Below are 23,932 nucleotides of genomic sequence, written 5' to 3'. Positions count from 1 at the left end.
TGCTGATCTTTGCAGAAATAGGTCCAGCATATGGCAGGTATGCCACCTTCTTCGCCTCCTCTGGCTCCTCTTGTGTACCCTGTGGTTGATTGGTAGTATGAAGTGCCCTTTGGATGTTTGTGGAGGATTATACATTTCTGCTGAACATCAACTGTAGATGTTCTATCTCTGTGGCCAGACTTTCTGTATCTGACAGAGCTCGAGCCCTGTGAACCAATGTTTTTAAGACTCCATTCTTCTGTGCCGGGTGGTGGCAGCTACTGGCTTGAAGGTATAACTCAGTGTGGGTGGGCTTACAATACACACTGTGCCCCAAAGTGCCATCTGCCTTCCTCTTGACCATCCTCTTGTCCATCCTTATCTAGCTCCATAGTAAATTTTATACTTGGGTGGCGTGAATTTAGATGTTCCAAAAAGTCATCTAGCTTCTCCCTACCATGGGGCCAAATGACAAAAGTGTCATCAACATACCTAAGAAAGCACTTGGGTTGGTAAGTGGCTGATGCAAGTGCCTCCTCTTCGTACCTTTCCATGAAAAGGTTGGCTACCACAGGTGATAAAGAGCTGCCCATTGCCACTCCTTCCATTTGCTCATAAAGAGTATCTTTTGTCCACCCTCCAAAACTGGGACCATGCTAGGGAGTGTGAAGAACGACCTGGGGCTACGTAAACCAGGCATTTACAACATCCCATGCCAGTGTGGCCAGACAACCACAACGGTGGACGTCAGGTGCAAAGAACACCAGAGGCACACCAGACTCTTGACAGGCAACAAAATCTGCCATAGCGGAGTACTCTCTGGAGCTTGGCCACTCAATGGACTATAACAACAACAAAATTGTGACACAGATGCCAAGATTTTGGGACAGTGTCATAAAGGAGGCCATCGAGATCAAGGTCACAGATAACATAATAAACCGAGATAGCGGTTACCAGCTCAGCTCGGCGTGGAGTCCGGCTCTGGAGCTTATCAGGGCTCAACGAAATGAACCAACAAACTCCTCAAGAAGTAGTAACACTGTACGAGTAGCACCAGGAGGGTGCGGTCCGGGAACGCAACTCCCGACGCAGGACGGGGCTCTGACAGCTACCACGACCGCAGATGATGGACGAGCCGAGCACGGACAACTGTCGGAGCACCAGGGAAGTGCCAACACCGTAGGATCAGCGCCAGGCGGGCGCGGACCGCGAATGGAGCGCCCAGCAAATGGCAGGTCTCAGAGAGCTGCCACAGATGGAGACCAAGTCGGGCGCGGACGTCCGAGGGAGCACCGGGGAAGAAACAACACCTTACAAGCAGTGCCAGGCGGGCGCGGACGGCAAAGAGAGCATCCAGCGCCTTCTGGGCATAAATACTGGACAAGATCCTTCAACATGGCAGTCTCAGGTAGCATCTGAAGAAGGTAACGTGTTTGTGCTAGAGCGACACAAATATCCGGCAGTAGACCCGATTGTTCCACATGTCAAGATCTCGCCGGGAAGCCTGAAGAGTTATACCTTACTGTGTTTTACCCATCCACTTTTAGACAGACGCCCCTTCTGTGATTCTCGAGACCCTTTAACCTAAAAAACCTCCCAGTCCCTTCCACACAGCCCCCGCTACCTGTGTAGCCACCTACTGTGTGTAGTGGACTCCTGACCTATTAAGTGGAACCTGGATACCCACCATCTGAGCCTCCGATTCAGACTCTCCACTTGGCTCTGCACCAAAGGACCACAGTCAGTTCTATCGACGATGCTGCAGATGGTGAGCTCCACATTATTCTTGGAAGCAAGACTGGCAGTTTTTACTATTTCTGCTAGCTGCCCAAAACCAGACAGAATCTCCTCCGATCCAAAGTAACACACGTCATTGGTACCGACATGAGCCACCACCTGCAGTTGGCTGCACCCTGTACTCTTCATGGCATCCGGAAGCAGCCTTTCCACATACGGAATGACTCCCCCTGGAATGCACACGGAGTGCACAGTGGCTTCCTTCCCCTCCTTTGCAGCCATGTTCCTAAGGGGCCCCATTATGTGCTTAACGTTGGAACTCCCAGTTGCCATCAAACCCACCATCTGGTAACACCCAGACCTTGCGGGCCCAGAAGCTTCCTCTGGAACAGGGTGGACAATTGCATCCGGCTCAGAGACATCGGCAGCCACAGATAACACCTGAAACCTGTTCGTCAAACGAACCGGGGAGGCCCTACGATCGGCCCCTCGGAAAGTTTTTTGCTGCCTGCCAGACTTTGGAATGATCTCCCACTCTACCACGGGTGAGGGCTCAATCTCAGTGCAGGCAGTACCCAGGGTGGTCACAGCGGTGGGCCGATCGGAGGACACGTGGGACGTGCTTGATGTCCCTCGCATCCCCGCGTTCATCCCCCACAGTGACGCCCCTTGGCAGCAGCCTGGAGCTGTGTGACGGAAGCCAACGCAGCCTGGAGCTGTGAGCGAAGGGTCACCAACTCAGCTCCCATCTGTACACAACAATCACAGTTCCTGTCCATTACTCAGTCGCTCCTGTTTGAAGCTCATAAAAATATGCAATAAATGATCAGTGTACTCGCCTTATTAGAACCGCAAAATCGATGTGCTCTCTCACTGATGGTCTAACTGACACTGAGCTGTTCTAACCAGACAAACAAAAGCCTTTATGATACAAGGGTCGATAGCAACGACGGTATTGTACACTACACAGTATTGAAATAAAAGGTTGTGCCTAGTAAGCACTCGAACATGCAAGAAATTACAAAAATAAACTAGTAACTACACAGATAACTGAAAATAAGTCGCCCCTGTTTGAAGCTTGTAAAAATATGTAACAAGCAAACGGTGTAATCGCCTTATTAGTAGCAGGAACTCGTGGTGCACTCTCACTGACGGTCTAATAATTCCAAAATTAAAAAATTAACTTATTCCATTCATAATCTTTTCTGGCTGCCTTTTACAAAAACATGCTGACTCAGACATTTGTCACATGACTTCTGGTTCTTCCCAGGAATTTCTCCCACGGTTTGGATTTCACATAGATCTTCACAAAATAAAAGATTTTGAATTTTCAAATGTCCCTCAGTCACCCTCAAATTCACTCCCATGCACTCTCATAACAAATTTTAACTGCATATTAATTTTAGAAGCTTACAGTATTACGTCAGATAAAAATTACAAATGCTGTATAATGAAAGATTCTAGTTAATTGATTTTTAGGAGCTGAACTTTTCATAGTAGTTCCATAATATGTTGAAAGTCAATCTGTTGCCATTACTCAATCAGTTTTGAAATACCAGACTGGTTTTGTATGATTCTTAGGTAAAATTTTCTATCCATTAAACTAAAATAAATAAAATGAAATTTGGAGAGCATCATTTTATCAGTATTAAAAAGCATGTGTGAAGTTTGAACAAAATGGGGGAATAACTAATCTAGTTTATTTATAGTCTTAGGGACTATAAATATTTGTAGCATTCTACTGGCAGGCTGAGTCACTGCCACATGTGGCAACTGATATAGGTGTGCCAACTATGTCCTAACTAAATAAAATAAATGAATGAATCTCTTGCAGTTACTGGACCAGAGGTGCTCATGGCTCCATAATTTACTGCACCTATCATAACACGGAATAACTTGCTACGGTACAGGTTGCAGTTCAAAACAACGTCCAACCATCTAGATTTAGGTTTTCAATTACTTTTGGGATAGTCCATACAAAAAGCCACCTCTGTATGGGCCTATATGTTCCACTTAATTACAGTATTTCCCAACCCCTCTCCCATTATGTTCTCCCTCGCCCCACCCCCTAGCCCCTGTCTCGAACTCCAACCAAATCCAAGATTTCTACTCATGCTGCAGCATCAAGAGACAGTTGTGTATGTGTGTGTGGGTTGGGGGAGAGGGGGGGGGGGCAATGTGCATGCACATGCTCTCTGAAGAAGGAATTTTTTATTTTGCTTATATGCTTGTCTACTTCTCAGTAGATTTTTTATCTGGAGGAAGTAAGAGACCTCATATACATAAAATATCCTGAAACTTTTGTCCCAAGTCATCAAATCTTTAGACTGCTGATTGCATCTAGTGTTATTCTTTGAATTATAAACTTTCTAATGTATTGTAGCAAAATCTGATGTCATTTACAAAACATTTTAATACTCCTCTAATGCTATGGTTGAGAGCGGATGGGAATTTTATTAGAAAATTTTGTGAAATATTGGTTATGCAATAACAGAGTCCATCTTTTATCGAAAGCAGTTGTTCCACATTCACGTATTAATTATCATGTTTTCAGTAATTATGCATCTCCTTTCTGCTTAGTGATACACTGCTGTTTTTATCAGAACTGGACTATTATGTGTTTATTCATCCTCTTTGTGCTTCAGGCTAAACTCTAATATTTCTTCTCAGACTGAGCCAGTCAGTCACAGGGAAATTACGGGATCCATTAATATCTTTTAAATGTATAGGACAGTTCAAGCTGAATTTTTATGTATTTATGAACATGTATTTGATATTTGCTCTGTCTTGCAGAGCTACTTACAAATGAAAATGCCATTTGTAAGTTAAATTTCTGTTGAATTGCACAATTACTTCTACTCAGTTTACAAGGTGTAAGAGCCTCTCAGTTCAGTGTTTTGGTGTTGTATTTCTAAAAACAAATAGTGGCACTGAAGTGTGTTGTGCACAGAAATAGTTTACAAAAGATCCCTGCTAATAATTGTAAACTTCTGGGTAAAGTGTCAAAACATTTACTACTCTTTTTTCCAGGCTGCATGTCATAAGGAACGAGCCATCTCCAAAAAAGCAGTTGCATGCATTCATGATGCTGTAAATGCCCTCTTGAATGAGCAGACAGAGCTACCGTATTTTCATTTTAATGAAGCTCTCTTCAAACCTTTTGAAAATCTACTGTGTCTTGAACTCTGTGATGTAGATGTTCAGGATCAGGTAATTCAGTTGTAGAATATTTATGTAGAATGAATGATAAATTTCCTTTTTGCCAATAATAGAGTTTTTCTAATCTGACTTTATAAATGGAATTGTTACTTATCCTGGCTGTGGTTTTCAGATTGTGAGCTGTATTTGTGAATTTGTGGAAGCAAACAGAACTGAAATACGATCTGGCTGGCGCCCCCTTTTTGGTGCTCTTAGGGTAGTCAAATTACCATTTTCACAGACTGCTGGAGATAACATAAACAGCCACCTTCGTGCTTTGCTGGATGTGTTTGAAGTATTTCTGCAAACTGATAATGCATTGGTGTTCTCAAATGCTGCAGTCGATTGCATACTTTGCCTACTGAAACATGTACGAGGTCCAAGTAAGTGTAGAATTGCTTATCATTGACAGTTATATTGACTAAGCTGTCTAAATAAAGTCTATGCATTTATGTAAATAACACAGGAATATTAGGTATCAGTGTAATTGTAATGTTTGTTTGAAATAAAATATCTCTTGTCATTTCATACGCAGGTGAAATTGAAGAAATTTCTGGTTACCCACCAGATGAATTCACAGGTTCTCATTTAAATCCATCTGTGGAACTTTGCCTGGCTGCACTAAGATATCTTGAGAGATGTGCTGACATTTTAGCATCTATGTACAATATGCCTGCATGCCCAGTGTTTCACTCAGCCCACAGGTACATTTTTGCATGTTGCAATCTTTTTAATAAATTGATGCTGTGCATGTTCTAGAATTGTGTTTATATTGTGCCATAAGGAAAAAGAGACTCCTATGAATGTGTACATGCTTTCATATGTGCATGTCTGTGCGCTTAAGTTTGTCTGTATATATATATTGTATTAATTTACCTAAATTACGCTTTTACTTTTCTCATACTAACTATCATAACTATTATGTTTATTTCCTTTTCTTTTCATCAGTGGCTAATGGAATTTTTTGATAAACCTCTGATGTTCCTCAACAATTTAGAAGTCCGCCGCTCGTGGTCTCGCGGTAGCGTTCTCGCTTCCCGAGCACGGGGTCCCGGGTTCGATTCCCGGCGGGGTCAGGGATTTTCACCTGCCTCGAGATGACTGGGTGTTTGTGTTGTCCTCATCATTTCATCATCATCCAGGAAAGTGGCGAAATTGGACTGAGCAAAGGTTGGGAAATTGTCCGGGTGCTGATAACCACGCAGTTGAGCGCCCCACAAACCAAACATCATCATCATCATCAAACAATTTAGAATAATACACTGTCAAAAACAAACTACTTTAGGAGTATTTGAGAAAGAACTATATGCCCATTAATTCCCGCATTCTAGATATGAAAGGCCTTGCTGAAGATTACATGCATTAAATTCTTCATTCCTAAATCTGGAGTATTATATTTGTAGTTCTAATTCACAGTTGGTGAAGGAAATATAACTCTAGATTATGTGTCCATGTTCACTATATTTCCATCTTTTCCTTTAATTCAGTTCATCTTCTATTCATATCTTTTTGCATGTGATTGCCATAATAACATTTCATCTGCAATGTTTGCTTGCACCCAAAGAAGAGTCCTAGCTTTTTGTGGCTCTCAGAAATTGCATTCCTTTATACGCTCACCCCTCTTGCCCCACTGGAGTCTACTATATTCTGCAACCCTTTATTTTTCACTTGTCTTAAGTATTCATCCATTTTCCTTCCTGTAGATGGATGCTATGACAATGGAAGCACGAGTCTCTATCATCTATATTTTCATTTTCCACCATTTTGTTGTTTCAGCATTTCTTTGAAATATGCTTTAGCTTCTTACTGTAGTTATTGGTGCTATAGTCTATTATAGCTGACTGTGCAGATCAATACTTATGATGGACATTCTGGAAATAAGTTTCATCATTGTTTTACACACAGAAATTTTATTGCCAAAAATAAATACACCATGGCTTCATGAACTATACACCTTGCACTATTTTTTGACATTGTTGTCACTGACACGGAAACATTTGATGTAGCATGCGTATAGTTTGAAGAAACCACTCTGGTATAACTCAGTGTCCTGTAATGCTAGGAATTGTCTCACAGCGTGCTCCACGTCAGCATTGGTTTGGAAATGGCATCCCGAGAGAGCAGCTTTTAATGCACGGAACAGTCGAAAGTCCAGTGGGGGCAAGACTGGGGTTGTAGTCTGGGCTATCCAGTGTCTCCCAACCGAAGTGACAAATCTGATCCTGTGCAAGCCTTGCTGTGTGTGGTTTTGCTTTGTTGTCCAAGAGCACTCCACCTTCACTCAAGAGCTCTACTCTCTTTTGTCAAATGATGCATTTGATGATTCCTTGCTGGAGGAAATCAAGGAGAATCACACTTTTCATGTCCCAGAACACTATGACCATAACCTTTCTTGTGGTAGGTGACACTTCGAATTTTTTCCTCACTGGGAACTGGGATGCTTCCACATCATTGAGGTACTCTTGGATTCTCAGTTAAAGTCTCATAGCCTCTGAGGATTCTGAACAGGAGCTCATTTCCCTCTCACACATATTGCACTGAGTGGTCGAAGCTGATTCCCATTCTCACAATCTTGTGATCTGGGCTCAGGTTTCTTGGCACACATCTTGCACACTTTTCAGTAACCCCTTAGAGAATGGAGCATGTGATGGGCTTTAGCACAACTAATAAACAGTGTGTCTGACACCATTATGTGCCTGACTGCTAACAGTATGTCATGTACTCTACCAGTGTTGTTTTCATTCTTGGATGTTGAAGGATGCCCACTTCAACCTTCATCCTCCACTCTGCCCTCCCTCTCAGATAACGCAACTCCAGCAACCAACCTTTTGACAGACATGACCTCTTCACCATACACAATCTGTAGGCATTCATGGGTGACAAAAAGACTAGTCCCACAAGCCCATTCATACCAGATAACAGCATGCACTTCCATCGCATCCACATTGTCAGTACACATCCACCTGCCACCGTGCTGTGTACTCAACCTCGAGGGCCCCAATCTGCTGCTACTTTTTCTTCTTCAGCACACTGCACATGCATCATTTCAAGTCTGCTGACACCCCTTCTGTCACTGAACCAACAACAGGTGTGGATTCATACAGTGTTTGTTTGCATCGCCTGGTGTACCATCTTCTCCTTCAAAAACAGTGATGAAACTTACTTTGGGAATGTGCCGTGTATTCTCCAGGCTTCTGCTCCTGCTATATGGCATGCAAACAACACACTGAAAAAATATAACACCTCATGATATATTGAGGCCTTGGGCAGTGGATAGCCATATATTAATATTATAACTCTACTTCTAAACTTTTATTTCTCGTTGGAGGCTTTTTGTATGAATGTGCTCACAAGTACGAGTATGCTTTTTGATGAAGAACTCATGTTCTGAAGTTGTACTATACTGTTCTCGTTTTCAAACAATGGAAAATCCAGGATAGAATATAACAATATTTTGAAAAGGATGAGTGCTACTCACCATATAATGGAGATGCTGAGTCACAGATAGGCACAATAAAAGAGTCGGGCCTCAATGGCCAGAGAGAGAGAGAGAGAGAGAGAGAGAGAGAGAGAGAGAGAGTGTTCTCTTTCCGAAGAAGGCCAAGTTGGGTGAAAGTTCATTTCCAACAGTCTCTGTATTGTGCCTATCTGTGACTCAGCATCTCTACTATATGATGAATAGCAACTATCCTTTTCATATTATTGTCACTGTTCAAGTTTTTCTTTATGTGGCCCATTGTAGTTCAATACTTCAGCTATAAAGTGAATATTTGCTTGAATTCACCCCAATATTTGTATTTTACTCCTCCATACTTCTGATAAGAATTAAATAGTTGCATGTTTTTTTTAAAAAAAGTTGGGATCACCTTTGCCGAGGGTGCTTATCATTTTATTGTGGATCTTCATAGTACATTGAATAAGTAATGTGTTAAATTCTTGTTACATTGCTTTTAAAAAATGTGTATGCAGTACATAGTGACAATGAATATTATTCAGTTATGTAAACAAAAACTTGTTTCTTGCTATTCATAGGATTCAGCTAAACAACTCACCACAAGTTGTGGATCCATTAATACCAAATGTGGAAGTTACTCAATTTGAAATGGGTACAAGTGATGCTGAGAGTAATATGGATGGTGGTATTTCATACAGCTCACTTAGTATCAGTGGTGAGATGCTATCGCTGGATGCTTTAGACAAACCTAGTGGTGTTTTACGAGTGTGGTTCATACTATTGGAAGGACTGGCAAGTGCTACAATGACCTGCCCACGCCGTTATCAACCGTATGCCTTGGATGTATTGTTTCAGCTGTTAAGGGAGTTGCTCAGTATGCCTGGTTAGTAAGCTATTAATTTTAAAATGTTATTTGTGTACTCATATGTCACAACATTCAAAAGTCATTATTATATCTCTAAAGCAAAGCACACAAAGTTCATTATTTGTAGTGTGTGAACTTTTTAGCATATCACTCACAAGCAAAGTAAGCTCACTAAAGAATAAAATCAAACAATGGAAACTCCGGGTAGGACTATCAGTAGTGTAGGAAAGATAGATTGCTACTTACCATAAAGATGACATGTTAAGTTGCAGACAAACTCAATTAAAAGACACTTACATATAAGCTTTTGGCCACAGCCTTTGTCAGAAAAAGAGAAACACACACCTTTTATTCACACAAGTAAGCACACTTCATGCACACGACTGCCAACTGTGGCAGCTCAGGCCAGAATGCAGCAGTCTGTTAAGGTGGGGAGAGTGTGGGAGGTGCAGTAGTGTGCCGGTGGGGGGGGGGGGGGGGGGGGGGGAGTGCAGTCTGGCAGATGGTGCAGGGAACACTGTGCCAACAGGCACAGAGTCAGGAAGTTGTGGAGCAGAGAGGCAGGGAACAGGGAGCAAAAATGGATGGGAGCAGGAAAGATGGGCAGATGCATTGGCAGAAGTCGGCAAACAAAGAAGGTAGGAGACAAGAATGAGGAAGATGTGACAGGGCAGAGGGGGTGGAAACTGTTGGGTGGAAGGTGTGGGGCCAGTGTAGGTTGAGACTGGGATAATTATAGGAGTAGAGAATGTGTTACAAAGATAATCCCCAGTTGAACATTTCAGAAAAGCTAGTTATGGAGGAGAGGATCCAGGTGACTCGCGTAGTGAAGCAGCCATTGAAATCAAGAATGTTATGTTCATCTGCATGTTGTGCCACAGGGTGGTCTACCTTGCTCATGGACACAGTTTGGCAGTGGCCATTCACTCTGGTGGACAGCTGGTTTGGAGTCATATAAAAAGCTGTGCAATGATTGCAGCAGAGCTGGTAAGTGATATAGTTGTTTTCACAGGTGGCCTGGCCCCTGGTTGGGTAGGAGAAATCTGTGACAGGACCGTAATAGGAAGTACCGAGTGGATGGCTTGAGCAGGTCTTACACTTGTGTCTTCCACAGGCTATGATACTTGTGGCAAGGGGTTGGGATTAGGAATAGTATAGGGATGGGCTGGATGTTGTGGAGATTGGGTGGGCGAAGGAACACAACTTTAGGAGGATTGATAAGATGTCCCTTATTTCAGGGCATGATGGTAGGCAATCAAAGCCCTGGCAAAGGATGTGGTTTAGTTGTTCCAGTCTGAAGTGGTATTAGGTGATGAAGAGGGCCCTCCTTTGTGGCTGATTTTGGGGGGTGGGGGTGGAGGGAGGAATTGGGGTGTGAGGGGAAAAGGCATGGGAGATTCATTTGCAGACTAGGCCTTGGGTAGTGCTATTTGCAGAGACCTCATGAGATCCTCAGATTACTAGGTAAGGGAGTCCTTGTCACTGCAGATATGCCATCCTTGGATGGCCAGGCTGTGTGGGAGGGATTTTTTGGTGGTAAAGGGATGACAGCTGTTGAAATGCAGGTAATTTTGGTAGTTAGGAAAAAGTTACTAAAATGTGTGAGGAATGAGATAGTGGGTTTGGAATCTGAAGGACATTGGAAAGGTAGTATTCAATAGGGGTAAAACTGTGGGCCTTAGGGATGTTGGTGTGTAGGGAGGTGGCAGCAACAGTGATGAATAGCAATCCAGGAGGTGAAGGGGTGGGGATGTGGAGAGTCAGTGAAGGAAGTGATTTGTATCTTTCATGATTACATGCAGTTGGTTGGAGGTGTTGGTCAGTGAGAACTGGAATTATTTCAATGGGGATACAATAACAAGCCACAATGATGTTCCAGGATTGTTGGGCTTGTTGATTTCGGGGAGAATGTGAAGGGTGGGTGTATGAGGTTCCAAAGGGCTGAGGAGGGAATGGGTTCAGAGGAGAGGTTGTGAGAAGTTCCTAAGTTAAAGGAGGGATTGGAGGTTGTTTTGGACTTCAGGAATGGGATCACTCTGGCAGAGTTTATATTTGTAGGAGTCAGATAATTGGCAGAGGTCTTCCGCCAAGCAGTCACTGCAGTTCATAACAACACTGGTGGAACTTGTGTCTGCAAGTAGGGTGATTAGGTCAGGATTTGTTTTGAGGTTGTGTATGGCTATATCTTTCTGCAACTTAATGTGCCATCTTTACAATAAGTAGCAATCTATCTTTCCTATATTGTCAATATTCATACCTGGAATTTCCATTGTTGTTTCTTCCTCTCTACAATCCTGCGATGTTTTCCTTTGTTACTATTCTCCATAACATTACTCTTTTCAGTGTCAATTCTTTTTCTGCTTTCCTGTGTTCATTCACCATTTTCCAAACCCTATCTGCTTCTGAGCCACACTGTATCAATGATTGTCCACACACAACACAGGCTTTGTGACTGCATGGATTGTTGATGCAGCATCTGTTGCCCCAGATTATTTCCTCCAATAGTTATAATTATATTTATCCTATTGATCCCACTTTTAGCCCTCATCCTGACCTACTTTATTTGCCTGGTTATAAGACGAGGTTTTTTCCCAAACCTGACAGACTCTTCTTATATGCACAGATTAAACTATTTCTGTGTTTTTACATTGTTTAATAGAGTATGCAGGGGTTGCCTTACATTGACAAATAAAGCTTTGTCTATTGAGGTCATGTGCAAATTTATTTTGGAGAATTCAGAAGAGCTGGGCTGGGCAAAATCTACTCGCATTCAAACAGGCTCAAGATTTCCCAATATGACAAAGTGCTCGATACAGTATTGATGTTGTGCTTTCTATCACGTGACATTTGACTTGTATGGCACTATTGCAAGGGATATGTCAGAAACTATGAACTAGGCACTACAACAGTCTATTGGGGTGCTTAAAATTTGACAGTTTTGTGAAACAGAGGAGGAGATAGAATTTAGTGCTATCATCTTAAAAGCTCTTGTTGTATCTGAGCAGATTTACAGTAAAAATTCTCATAAATATGTGGATACCTTGTAGAAACGTTAATGTTGCTTTTAATGTATAGGTAACATTCAAAAGCAGAAGTGTTGGCCTTCAAAAACATTACTTGATTCTGAACCCAGATTGACATTTTATTTGATTGTGGGAGCCTGTAATGATTTACTAAGTAGTTTGGAAGTGAGAAATTCTGTCGCTGTTCATGTACTAGAATACCAGGTAAAAATGTTAGCAGCTTTTAGTCAGCTTTAGAACATTATAGTGACATTCAGAAGAAACAAGAAGGAAAATTAATCCATAATTAAATTTCTAACAAACGAAAGAAATCATAGTTGAAATGTTGTCGCTAGAGTGATAGTACAAACATTCATTAGTAAACCATGAGACGAGTGAAGTTTGAGACTTGGACTGAATCATGATTGTGATTCTTTATTTATGTATTAGTTGCTGTTGTTACATTTGACCTATACCCTAGAAGGTATTGCAGACCATGTTTCATAGTTGCTCAGGCACAGCACTATGGGTTGGAGGGGGACACTGGTACCAGCTTAGCAGAGATCAAGGAGGTTGGCTGGGAACTAGATGGCTGCATGGAGGGGAGCAATGAGTGGGCAGAAAATCATCTCATGCTGCCAACCGATACAATGTATACTGCATACTTTGGCTTTTCAGGAAGACCTACCACGTTTAAACTGCAGTTTGCCCAAATCTATTTGTAGTTTGAATTGAGCAAGAGTATTTATTTATGTGGGAGATGGTAAAAGTCTAGATAGGAGCTAGTAGCCTACTTATACAAGTTGTGCTGCAATGTTGTTGACGTTCATCATGGCATATGACGGGAAAAAAAGGGGGTGCATCAGCACACAGATGGTTGTAAGCAGCCAGTGAGAGATTGGCAGGTAGACAGTTTGTTGGGAAGCAAGTGAAACTGTAACATTCTCAAGTCCGTATTGAAGTGAAGTCTGAAATGTATTCATATAAAAACAGCTGTGTTTTCATGTTCCATAGTAACCACAACCTCAGAAATCACAACGTATTGGGAAGAAACAGCCAAATATTTGTGACACTGAAGATATAAATTTCACAGCTGTGCTATTTGGATGATGATGATAGTGATACCACAGACGGCAGGATTAGGAAGTGAAAAATGTAGAAAAGAAAATGGTCTGCAAATTAACATAAACCATTTCTCCTCATTAGTTTTATTTCTTTGTGTATTATCAAAATGTAGACAGTCAATAAATGGCATAAATTTAAAGTAGATATAATGTTGCCTTTTAAGCAGATACTGTGTATCAATAAAAGTTTGTAATTTGGATTAGTCTGAATATGTTAAGAAGCCTCTTGAAAAAAAGGGATTGTCTTATAATCAGGGTCAACCTATAATCAGGCTTGCCTTATTCTTGGGTAAATATGATACTGTAGCATTTTATTTTCCACACCTGCCCGTACACACGAACCTGTCATTCTCAATGTAGCCCATCCCCCTTCCCCTCTCTTCCCTTGTCACAACACACACACACTCTCATACCTCATCCGCACCTTTTCTCCAATGTTCCTGTATGTTTTTTGTGTATTTTTACATAGTTTTATATGATTTCACATGTGTTTGTGTATGTTTACATATATGTGCATATTTTTGCACATCTCTCTGTGTTTTTATGTGTCTTTATGTATGTTTTACACGTATTTTCACTTATCAAGCTCCTCTCACAACCATCAACACCTATTCTGCCCATGTCCACCTCATTTCCATTTCCTTTACACCATTCTGCCATAATAGACCTCTGCTCCATCTTTCTGCACCAGTTCAGAAAAGAATCCTTTTCCCTGGCTAAAATCCAGTCCCACATCCTATTTCTTAAATGCTGCCTAAATCGTGGAATCCTCCCAAACAGCCTAACCATAAAAATTCCTTTCTCTGGATGCCGCCCCTCCTTTCACAATAACCTTAACCTTTTAGGATTCTGCCAGTCCCTGGCCCACACAAACCTGGTACTGCAAAAACACATCTCCGTATCACAGGCATCCCAGAACCACCACGGCTCCCTCTGGAAGATACTACTACTATGCAGTCCCTGCTTCATACTTCACATCTCTGAAATTGAATACCTTGCTCTCCAGCACCTAAAGGAGCATTCCAGACACCATCTCTGTAAGTTATCCAACCTGCTGACATCCTACAGCCGCCTCAGGGTGCTACTACTCAATCCATATCCTACCCATAGTGTTCCTCCTCTCCGCCCCTCATAGCACCTAAACCCTACCTAGCTGGCTTTTTCAACTAGCTACATCCTTCAAAACTCCCTACCAACACTTCACCAAATCCAGAGCTTGAAACATTCCCATAACTCTGTTGTTAGCCTTTCCACTTACACCCTCGGCTCCCCGGAAGTTTCAGTCCTATCCAAAGGCCTCACCTTTATCCTCAAACCCAAATTTAACCATGCTGGATTTGTCAAAAACTACTCTCCTTCTCTGTATCTCTATAATGGAAACACTTCTTTGCCACCAATCCCTCCAACCAGAACCAGCCTAATTCCAACATTGAACCCTGCCTCTTCCAATTCATACCACCATCTAACTGAGATCATCCCCCTCACCCAGCCAAAAATCTGCTGGTCACCTTCCAGGAATTCTTTATCTTCAGCTTTGCCTCATCATGCTTCCCCAGATCTGTTCCTCAGAACACCAACCTTTCAGCAGAAGAAAGAATAGCCATAACCAGCTTCAAAACAAATCCGGACCTAATCCATCAGTGTTGTAATGAATCATAGTGACTGCCTGGGGGAAGGCCTCTGCCAATTACCTGACTCCTCCACCTATAAAATCTGCCAGAGTAATCCTATCCCTGAAGTCCAACACAACCTCCAATCCCTGCTTAAAGCCTTAGGCCATTACCACAACTTCTCCCCTGATTCCATTTCCTTCCTCATCCCTATGACACCCCGCACACCCACCTTCTACATGCTCCCCAAAATCCACAAACCCAACAATCCTGGATTCCCCATTGTGGTTGGTTATTGTGCCCCCACTGAAAGAATTTCGGCTCTCATTGACCAACACCTCCAACCAATTGCACATAGTCTAGCCTCCACATCGGAGCCACACGCCACACTTCCTTCACCAACTGACCACCATCCCCACACCTTTATCTCCTGGATCCCTACTCATCACTGTTGACACCACCTCTCTATACACCAACATCCCATATGCCCATGGTCTTACTGCTATGAACACTATCTTCCTCGATGTCCTTCAGATTCCAAACTCGCTAACTCATTCCTCACACACCTTACAAGGGAAACTCCCCATCGCACTCCCTCAGGTTTTGTGGGAAGATGGCCCAGTGGATAGTCCATCAAAATCTGAATGCAGATCAAGCATGAAAACAGGAAAAAGGTGTCCTGAACTCTGAAGAAAGAAGAAAGTGAATGGTTGAAGCCCAAGGTATGCAACATCGAGTGAATTGCAAGAACCATGGCATCATGGTTGTGTGGTCACGGTGTTGGATTGCAAAGCTTGTAGTGGTTCACCTACGTTGTTTCTTCTTTTAACAGTCTTCGGTGTCGACACACTGGCTGAAAAAAAATAGGGAGTGGATGTACAGCACTGTCTGCTGTAAATGATGTAGCCAACAGATGCACAGTTGTGTTTCACAGTCTTTTACTTTCACTTTTCACAACTCCCCAATAATACATAGTTACATATGGCCAGTGCACTATTGTTCTAACTTCCCATAAGCCTCATTATTAGTTAGCAGGCGAAAATCCACAAAGTGCTACAATAGTTTACTGTTGAACATCTATGAGCAGTAAAAGCCTAACCACAAAGTTCACAATTCTTGAAGAATAGAAAGGTTCGTATGGAGTAGATACTGTCACTGTTTTAACACATGGCCTAATTGTGTAACACTTATTACACTGTTAAGTTGGGGCATTGTTGTCATTCTAACCAACACAGGTTCCTCGCCTGAAACTCTGCTGTGAACTGACTGTCTCATGACCAAAAATTGGGCCTTATATGTCATCACAATAATAGGTACTGAAACTACACATTGTTCAAAGTTAAAGTTACAGAATTACAATTAAAACTTAACTCATTATATTAACTGAATACATTGAAAAATTTGTTCCTTTTAATAGTCCCTTCTGCTACAAGAGTTAGGCCAAATCATTTGTTTAAATTGTGAAATTAACAGATATAGTTACACAAACAATACTTTTGACAAAACTGTTAATTACTTTGGAATTAATTAAGAGCCGGCTTTGATAACATGTTTTCGAGTACAGCCAAATAGATCCCTTAAGAATACTTTTATTTTGCCTTCCAAATGTTTACAATTATTACAGAATTTATATTTGTTTATACATCAGCAATAGAATTTAAGTTGCAAAACAATTACTGATTTCACCCTATAATGAAAGATACTAATTAGTAATAGTCAAAATAAATTAGAAAATCAATTACATACATAAAACTAAGCACAAAATTAGATCTGTTGTTAACTTCTTTAAAACTGAGGGCCAACCTTTCTCTTATATGAAAATGCAGATTATACTTGTGTTTCTTAGTGGTAATTAGTTAAAAGAGAAAAAACAAATTTAAGGAGTCAGATGGCAAAACAAGAGGGGAAGTAAAAAATATCCCAGCTTGCTTCGTCACAAGCTGGAGGCCCATTTTCAAATCTCTCTCGTGCACCTCTTTTTATTATTATTATTATTATTATTATTGCAAAGTTTTGAACTTCCTGTCTGCAGTTATCGTACTATACAATGGCTATAGAATATGAGTCATGTAAGAATATTTTAGTGTCACAGGTAAATGTGATGAACAGTGAGTGGAGGTGAGATGCTGCAGTGACCTCTCACAGTTATGAAAACAACAAATAAATGGCTGTGTGCTATGTTACAACAAAGGAATTCAAGAGTCAAAATGTGCAAAACAGAATGCAAGAGTCATAACATGTGGTACTTGTGTAGAACAAATAGGATGTATGTACATCTGCGGAGGTCCGTTCCTTACACCTCGCTGCTGCAAACAGACGTTACACCATGACAGAGACACAAATTTGAATACAGTGAATGGACATGTCAGTGACCAGACAGTTCATAATTTTGTGGAAAGGCAGATGGGGGCACAAGGGAGATTTGAAGATAGATTTTTCCTTCATAGTCGAATACCATCATCATAGAACCACAATGTCCTGTCTATTCAAATTCACTTGATGTTGCATATCTTGAGCTTGGACTGTCCACTATTTCTTCTTTGCTTATTTTTTCACAGTTCAGTACACTTTCTTCCTATTTTCATCCTTGATCTGTGTTCAGTTTTTGATTAACTATCCATTGGGCCAATGAACTATCCATTGGGCCATCTTACCACTAAATCTGTGGGACGTGCGATGGGGAGTTTCCCTTGTTAGTAACTTTATCCTATCCACTAACAGTACTGGTATTTCAACAGTCGTCATCCCTTTCACATAAAAAATTCCTCCCACACAGTGTGGTCACCCGAAGACATCATACATGCAATGATAAGAACTCCCTTACCCAGTCTGCTGAGGGCCTCACCAAGGTCATTGCAAACAGGCACAGTCCCCCAGACCTAGTCTGCCATTTCCCCTCACACCCCAAATCCTCCGACCACCCCCAAGAACCATTCACAAAGGAGGACCCCCTTCATTACCTCAGACTGTAAGAGATGAAGCATATCCTGTGCCAGAGCTTTGATTACCTATCGTCGTGCCCTGAAGTGACGAACATGCTACCTAAGAGCCTTCCCATCCCCACCCAAAGTGGTGGTCCATTGCCCATCCAACCTTCACAACATCCTAGTCCATCCCTATGCTATTCCCAATTCCAACCCCTCGCCATAAGGATCATATCCTGGTGGAAGACCCAGGTGCAGGACGTGCCCAAGCCACCCTTTCAGTACTTCCTATTCCAGTCCTTTTACAGTTTTATCCTATCCTATCAAGGGCTGGGCCACCTGTTTTAAAGCAACCATGTCATTTATCAGCTCTGCTGCAGTCATAGCACAGCATTTTATATTGGTATGACCACAAACCAGCTGTCCACTAGGATGAACGGCCACTGCCAAACTATGGCCATGAGCAACATAGACCACCCTGTGGCACAACATGCAGCAGAACATAACATGCTTGATTTCAGTTGCTGCTTCACTATGTGAGCCATCTGCATCCTCCCTCCCAAAACCAGCTTTTCTGAACTGTGCAGATGGACTTTACCCGTACAACACATTCTCTGCTGTTGTAATTATCCTGGCCTCAACCTGTGGTACTACGCTGGCCTCACACCCTTCACCTTACAGTTTCCACCCCATCTGCCCTGTCACCTCTTCCTCATTCTTGTCTCCCACCTTCTTTGTTTGCTGCCTTCTGCCAATGCATCTTCCTATCTTTCCCCCACTCCTCTCCTTTTTCACTCAGATTTCCTCGCCTCCCTGCCACACAACCTCTGGATGCTGTGCCTGTTGGTGTACTGTTCCCTACACTCTCTGGCAGATAGCATGTCTGGTTTCTATCACCTGTACACAGCTGTTTCCCCTTCCTGCTCCCTCCAGATTGCTGCTTCCATCCTATATGACAGTTGCATTCTGGCCTGAGCTGCTGGAGTTGACAATCAGGTGTGCATGAGATGTGCTTGCTTGTGTGAATGAATGATATGTGTTTCTGTTTTTCTGACAGAGGCTACAGGCCAGAGCTTATGTGTAGGAGTCCTTTAATTGTGCCTGTCTGCAACTCACTAAAGGATCCATCAGTACATTTCCATAGTGTTTCATACAGCCTAGCATTAATAAATTTATCAAATTATAGAATAATTCAAAAATAAAACTGGTTTAACATTCATTTGCATCTACAGGTATACTCTCCAAACCACTGTGAGGTGAATGGCAGAGGGTACATCTCATTATATCAATTATTAGGACTTCTTCCTCTTCCATCCATATATGGAGCGTGGGAAGAATGATTAATTGAATGTCTCTGTGCGTGGAGTAATTATTCTTATTGTATCCTCCTATGTGAGCGATACTTAGAGGATTGCAGTATCTTCCAGGAGTCATTATTTAAAACCTGTTCTTGAAACTTTGTTAAAAGACTTTCTCAGGATAGTTTACATTTGCCTTCAAGAATCTTCCAGTTCAGTTCTTCAGTACCTGTGTGACACATTCCCACAGATTAAACACACCTGTGACCATTCCTGCTGTCCTTCTCTGTATAAATTCAGTGTCCCCTGTCAGTCCTATTTGCTATGGATCCTACACACTTGAGCAATATTTCAGGATGGTTCACACGAGTGATTTTTAATCAATCTCCTTTGTAGAGTGTTCGCATTTCCCAATGTTTTACCAATAAATTGAAGTCTACCACCGGCTTTACTCATGACTGAGCCTATGTGATTATTCCCTTTCATATAGCTACAAAGTGTTACATCCAGGTATTTGTATGAGTTGGCTGGGTCCAACAGTGACTCATTGATATTATAGTCATAGGATACTATGTTTCTTCATTTTGTGAAGTGCAGAATTTTACATGCCTGAACACTTGAAGCAAGATGCCAATTTTTGCACCACATTGAAATCTTATCAAGGCCTGACTGAATATTTATGCGGCTTCGTTCAGATAGTACTTCATTATAGATAACTGCATCACCTGCAAAATGTTACTATTAATATTGCCTGCAAGGTCATTAATGTACAACATGAGCAGCAAGAGTCCCAAAACTTTTCCGTGGGGAACACTTGATGTTACTTCTCCATCTGATGACTCTCCATCCTGCTTACCATGGAGTCCTCAATTCAGTCACAAAATTTATGTGATGCCCCATATGATGGTAGCTTTGACAATAAGTGTAGGTGTGTTACTGGGTCAAATGCTTTTCAGAAATCAAGGAATATGTCATCTAATTGATTGGCTTGATCCAAAGCTTTCAGTATGTCACGTGAGAAAAGTGCAAGTTGGGTTTCACAAGATCAGTGTTTTCAGAGTCCATGCTGGTTTGGCATTAAAGAAGTCATTCTGATCAAGATACCTCATTATGTTTAAGCTCAGAATATGTTCTAAGATTCTACAACAAATCAGTACCAGGGATATTGGATGGTAGTTTCGTGGAGCACTTCTACTACCCTTCTTGTAGATGAGAGTGACCTGTGCTTTTTTCCAAGAGCTGGTCACTGTTCTTTGTTTGAGGGACCTAAGATACATTATAGTTAGAAGAAGATCTAATTCAGCCACAAATTTAGTGTAGAATCTGACAAGGATTCCATCGGGAGCCAGAGCTTTGTTCATTTTTAACAATTTCAGCTATTTTTAAACACCACTGACACTAATACTTATTCGAGTCATCTTTTCAATGGTACGACTTTTAAATTGCGGCAGCTATCATGGGTCTTCTTTTGTAAAGGAACATTTGAAAACATAGTTAAGCATTTCAGCTTTTGCTTTGTTCCCCTTGATTTGTGTTCCTGTCTCGTACACTAGGGACTGGACACTTAACATTGGTGCCACTAACAGCCTTTACATACAATCAGAATTTCTTTGGATTCTGTGGAAGATCATTTCAGCATTCTGTTATGGTAGTCACTGAAGACATTGCACATTGCTTTTTTGACAGCAAAACGCATTTCACTCAGCATCTCTCTATCTATAGCCCTAAGCTTTGTTTTACACCTATTATGCAGTAATCTCTGTTTCAAAGTTTCTTTACGATGATTGTATACCATGGAGGATCCCTCCCATTATGGACAATTCTACGGGGTACATATCTATCCAGGGCATGGTCAACTATTCTTTTAAACTTGAACAATAGTTCCTTTACATTCACCTCACCTGTGCTGAAAGTTTAAAGTTTCTCATTGAGATATGACAGATATGACACTACTGATTATTTATCTAGTTTTTTTTTAAAGACATGTATATGTTTCTGCTTGTTTTAGTTGTCCTTTGTACTTGGGTAATCATCACTGCCACAACTGCATGAGGGTCACTGATACCAGTTCTGATGTGGACATCCTCAAAGATGTCTGGTGTATTTGTTACCATTATATCCAATATATTTCCATCATAAGGAGGTTCCTAACTATCTGTTCTAGATAGTTTTCAAAGAAGGCATTTAGTAATGTTTCGCTGGTTGTCTTTATCACGCCCTCCACTGACAAAACTGTAATTTTCCCAATTAATTGTTGGATGACTTAAGTCTCCATGAATGATTATATTATGATTAGGTAACTTATGTACAGGTGAACTGAGGTTTTTTCTAAACTTTTCAGTTATGTCAGGAGATAAGTCTGGTGGGCAATAGAAGGATCCATTTATCATTTTGTGCCCACCCCTGATACTGTGTGTGTGTGTGTGTGTGTGTGTGTGTGTGTGTGTGTGTGTGTGTGTGTGCGTGTGTGTGTGCGCGTGCGCATGCGCGTTAATGCATTAGCCCATTTTAGTTTAAAATTTATGCTTAAGTGGTGGTTAATTTTACAGTATAGACAGGCAGATATACTTCTTTTACAGGTGCTGAATTTGGACTGTACTCTATTAACCACTTATTGCTCCCAATGGTGCAGAATTGGTTGAGGAAAACAGGGCGTATTTACCGTGGATGGGATAATTTTGCAGTCAATTTCAAACAGTGCTGTGGATTGGCAACGGATCTTGTTGTGGAATATCTTACACATTTGCAAGGTTTGTTTATAGTATAATGACATTTGGTCCATTCTTTGTTTTAAAGTGTGACATATTCTTATTTAAAGGTGCAAACTTTTAAAGATAATCATCTGAGGTGAAGTAGTGTTTGATTACACGATTACCTTTACTGTCAGGTAACAATGAAAACAATCAATTATTGCTAAAATTATGTAATTGGATAGATGAAAAGTCTACTCACCAAGTGGCGGCAGAGCACAAACATAAAATACCGTTGCGATTGGCAAGCTTTTGGAGCCAGTGGCTCCTTCTTCAGGCAGAAGGATTGAAGGGGAAGAAAGAATGGTGAAGGAAAAGGACTGGAGAGGTCTAGGAAAAGGGATAGATTTCGAGAAAGTTATCCAGAACCATGGCTCAGGGGAGGCTTAACGTACAGGATGAGAAGGAAATTCCTTCTCATCCCATATGGTAAGTCTCCCTTACCTGCGGTTTGGGGTGACTTTCCCAAAATCTACCTTTTTGTTCCTAGACCTCTCCAGCCCTTTTGCTTCACCATTCGGACGTTCCCGAAATCTTGTGCCTGAAGAAGGAGACGCTGACTCTGAAAGCTTGCCAATCACAACAGTCTTATATGTCTGTATTCTGCTGCCTCTTGGTGAGTAGATTTTTTATCTATCCAATTAAATAACTATACTCTAAGGTGTATCTCATGTGGGTAAATATTGGCTAACCCATTTGCCTATGTATAAGTTTCCTGCAACTATATTTGATTTTCCTGCTTTCATAAGCTTAATATTATTTACAATATTTACATGTGCTGTGTTACCAAAAAATATAAATGTCTCTGGGTAATGTAACAAAATGTAAAATGGAAAAATTATTGGATATGAACTGTCATCACTGTGACTTGCTTAAGTGGAAGGTGCAAAGTGAAATATTTCAGATACAAAACCAGTGTCCTAGCTCATACTTGTCACTGCTTCAGTCTGGTAACTTATTTTACCAACAGTTTAATTAGTAACATATTTTACATAATGATATGGACATTTTTAAAGAAAAACTAATTTTTAATATGGTGTTTCAAAACAATTCAGTGGAAAGCACTGTTTATAGTGTGATTAATGTTCTTATTGTTGGATTGCAAAGGAACTAAAGATTCATTGTAAATTTCTTGGGAAACATTATTTTCTTCTCCTTTTAGGAGGAACAAAAAACCAAGCTGAAATACCAGCAGCCACTTTAATGCTAAAGCAGCTGCTCCTAGTAATGGTAGAATGTGTGGTGCAGCCTACAGAAAGCATTGCTCGACTTGGTTGTGCTTGTATCAGGTATGTGGTTTTCCCTTAGTACACAGCTCTTCAAAACACTTCTTATTTTAAATATCCTTCTGGATCAAATCAAATTACATCCTGAGCTTTTCTTTATGTCTTAATCCATTTTATGGTTGCTCTTAACTTGGCCATGCAGTTGAAAATTTTGTTTGTTGTGATATTCTTGGTGGTTGTTGTAGTGTGTTCTTAAAATTTCAGTCATCTCTTGCATATTCTGTCTGTTTTCTATTCTACCTGTTTTTTTCGTCTTCTCCTTCTTTCTTCCTTTCTTCTTTCTCTCTTTCTTTTTTTTCATTTTTCTTTTCTTTTTTTAAAGTATGTTGTCTAGGACCAGAGTTGCACCTTCATGGATTGGGTTTTTCCTTTTCTCTTCCTAGAACCTCTTCTCTCTTTTTTACCTTCTCTCCTGTTTTACCTCATCTTTATTGTTCTTGTGTTTTCTCCATTGGTGGCTTCCATTCTATCTCTGAATCATTGTTTATCATTAATCTCTCGTGTATAATTTGTATGAACTTCTTTGTCTGATTGTGCTTCCCTGCCTCCTTGATCCTTTTCTCAGAATAGTTCATCATGAGATCAATAACTCACTTGGTATAGTCTATCAGTAAACTGAAGAGCAAGCAGCGTGTTTGATGGCAGAAGTGGTCTATTTGCAGAAGAGCATTACAGTTCTTGTACAAGCAAAATAATAATCAGTTT

The 23,932-nt window shown here is 41.1% G+C and overlaps 1 protein-coding gene across 1 annotated transcript in view; it reads left to right on the top strand.

Moving 5' to 3' along the window:
- LOC126162838 (brefeldin A-inhibited guanine nucleotide-exchange protein 3) overlaps positions 1–23,932 on the top strand; it is a 294,784-nt gene that overhangs the window by 249,783 nt on the left and 21,069 nt on the right. Inside the window, exons 21-26 of the mRNA XM_049919600.1 lie at positions 4,747–4,926; positions 5,048–5,303; positions 5,450–5,618; positions 8,947–9,251; positions 21,771–21,941; positions 23,104–23,230. Of these exons, the coding sequence (XP_049775557.1) occupies positions 4,747–4,926; positions 5,048–5,303; positions 5,450–5,618; positions 8,947–9,251; positions 21,771–21,941; positions 23,104–23,230 (1,208 nt within the window). The remainder of the gene's footprint in view (positions 1–4,746; positions 4,927–5,047; positions 5,304–5,449; positions 5,619–8,946; positions 9,252–21,770; positions 21,942–23,103; positions 23,231–23,932) is intronic.

The sequence above is a fragment of the Schistocerca cancellata genome, chromosome 2 (assembly GCF_023864275.1).
Source record: "Schistocerca cancellata isolate TAMUIC-IGC-003103 chromosome 2, iqSchCanc2.1, whole genome shotgun sequence".
Lineage (NCBI taxonomy): Eukaryota > Metazoa > Arthropoda > Insecta > Orthoptera > Acrididae > Schistocerca > Schistocerca cancellata.
Note: the sequence above shows the minus strand (reverse complement) of the source record. Positions and strands in the feature narration are given on the sequence as shown.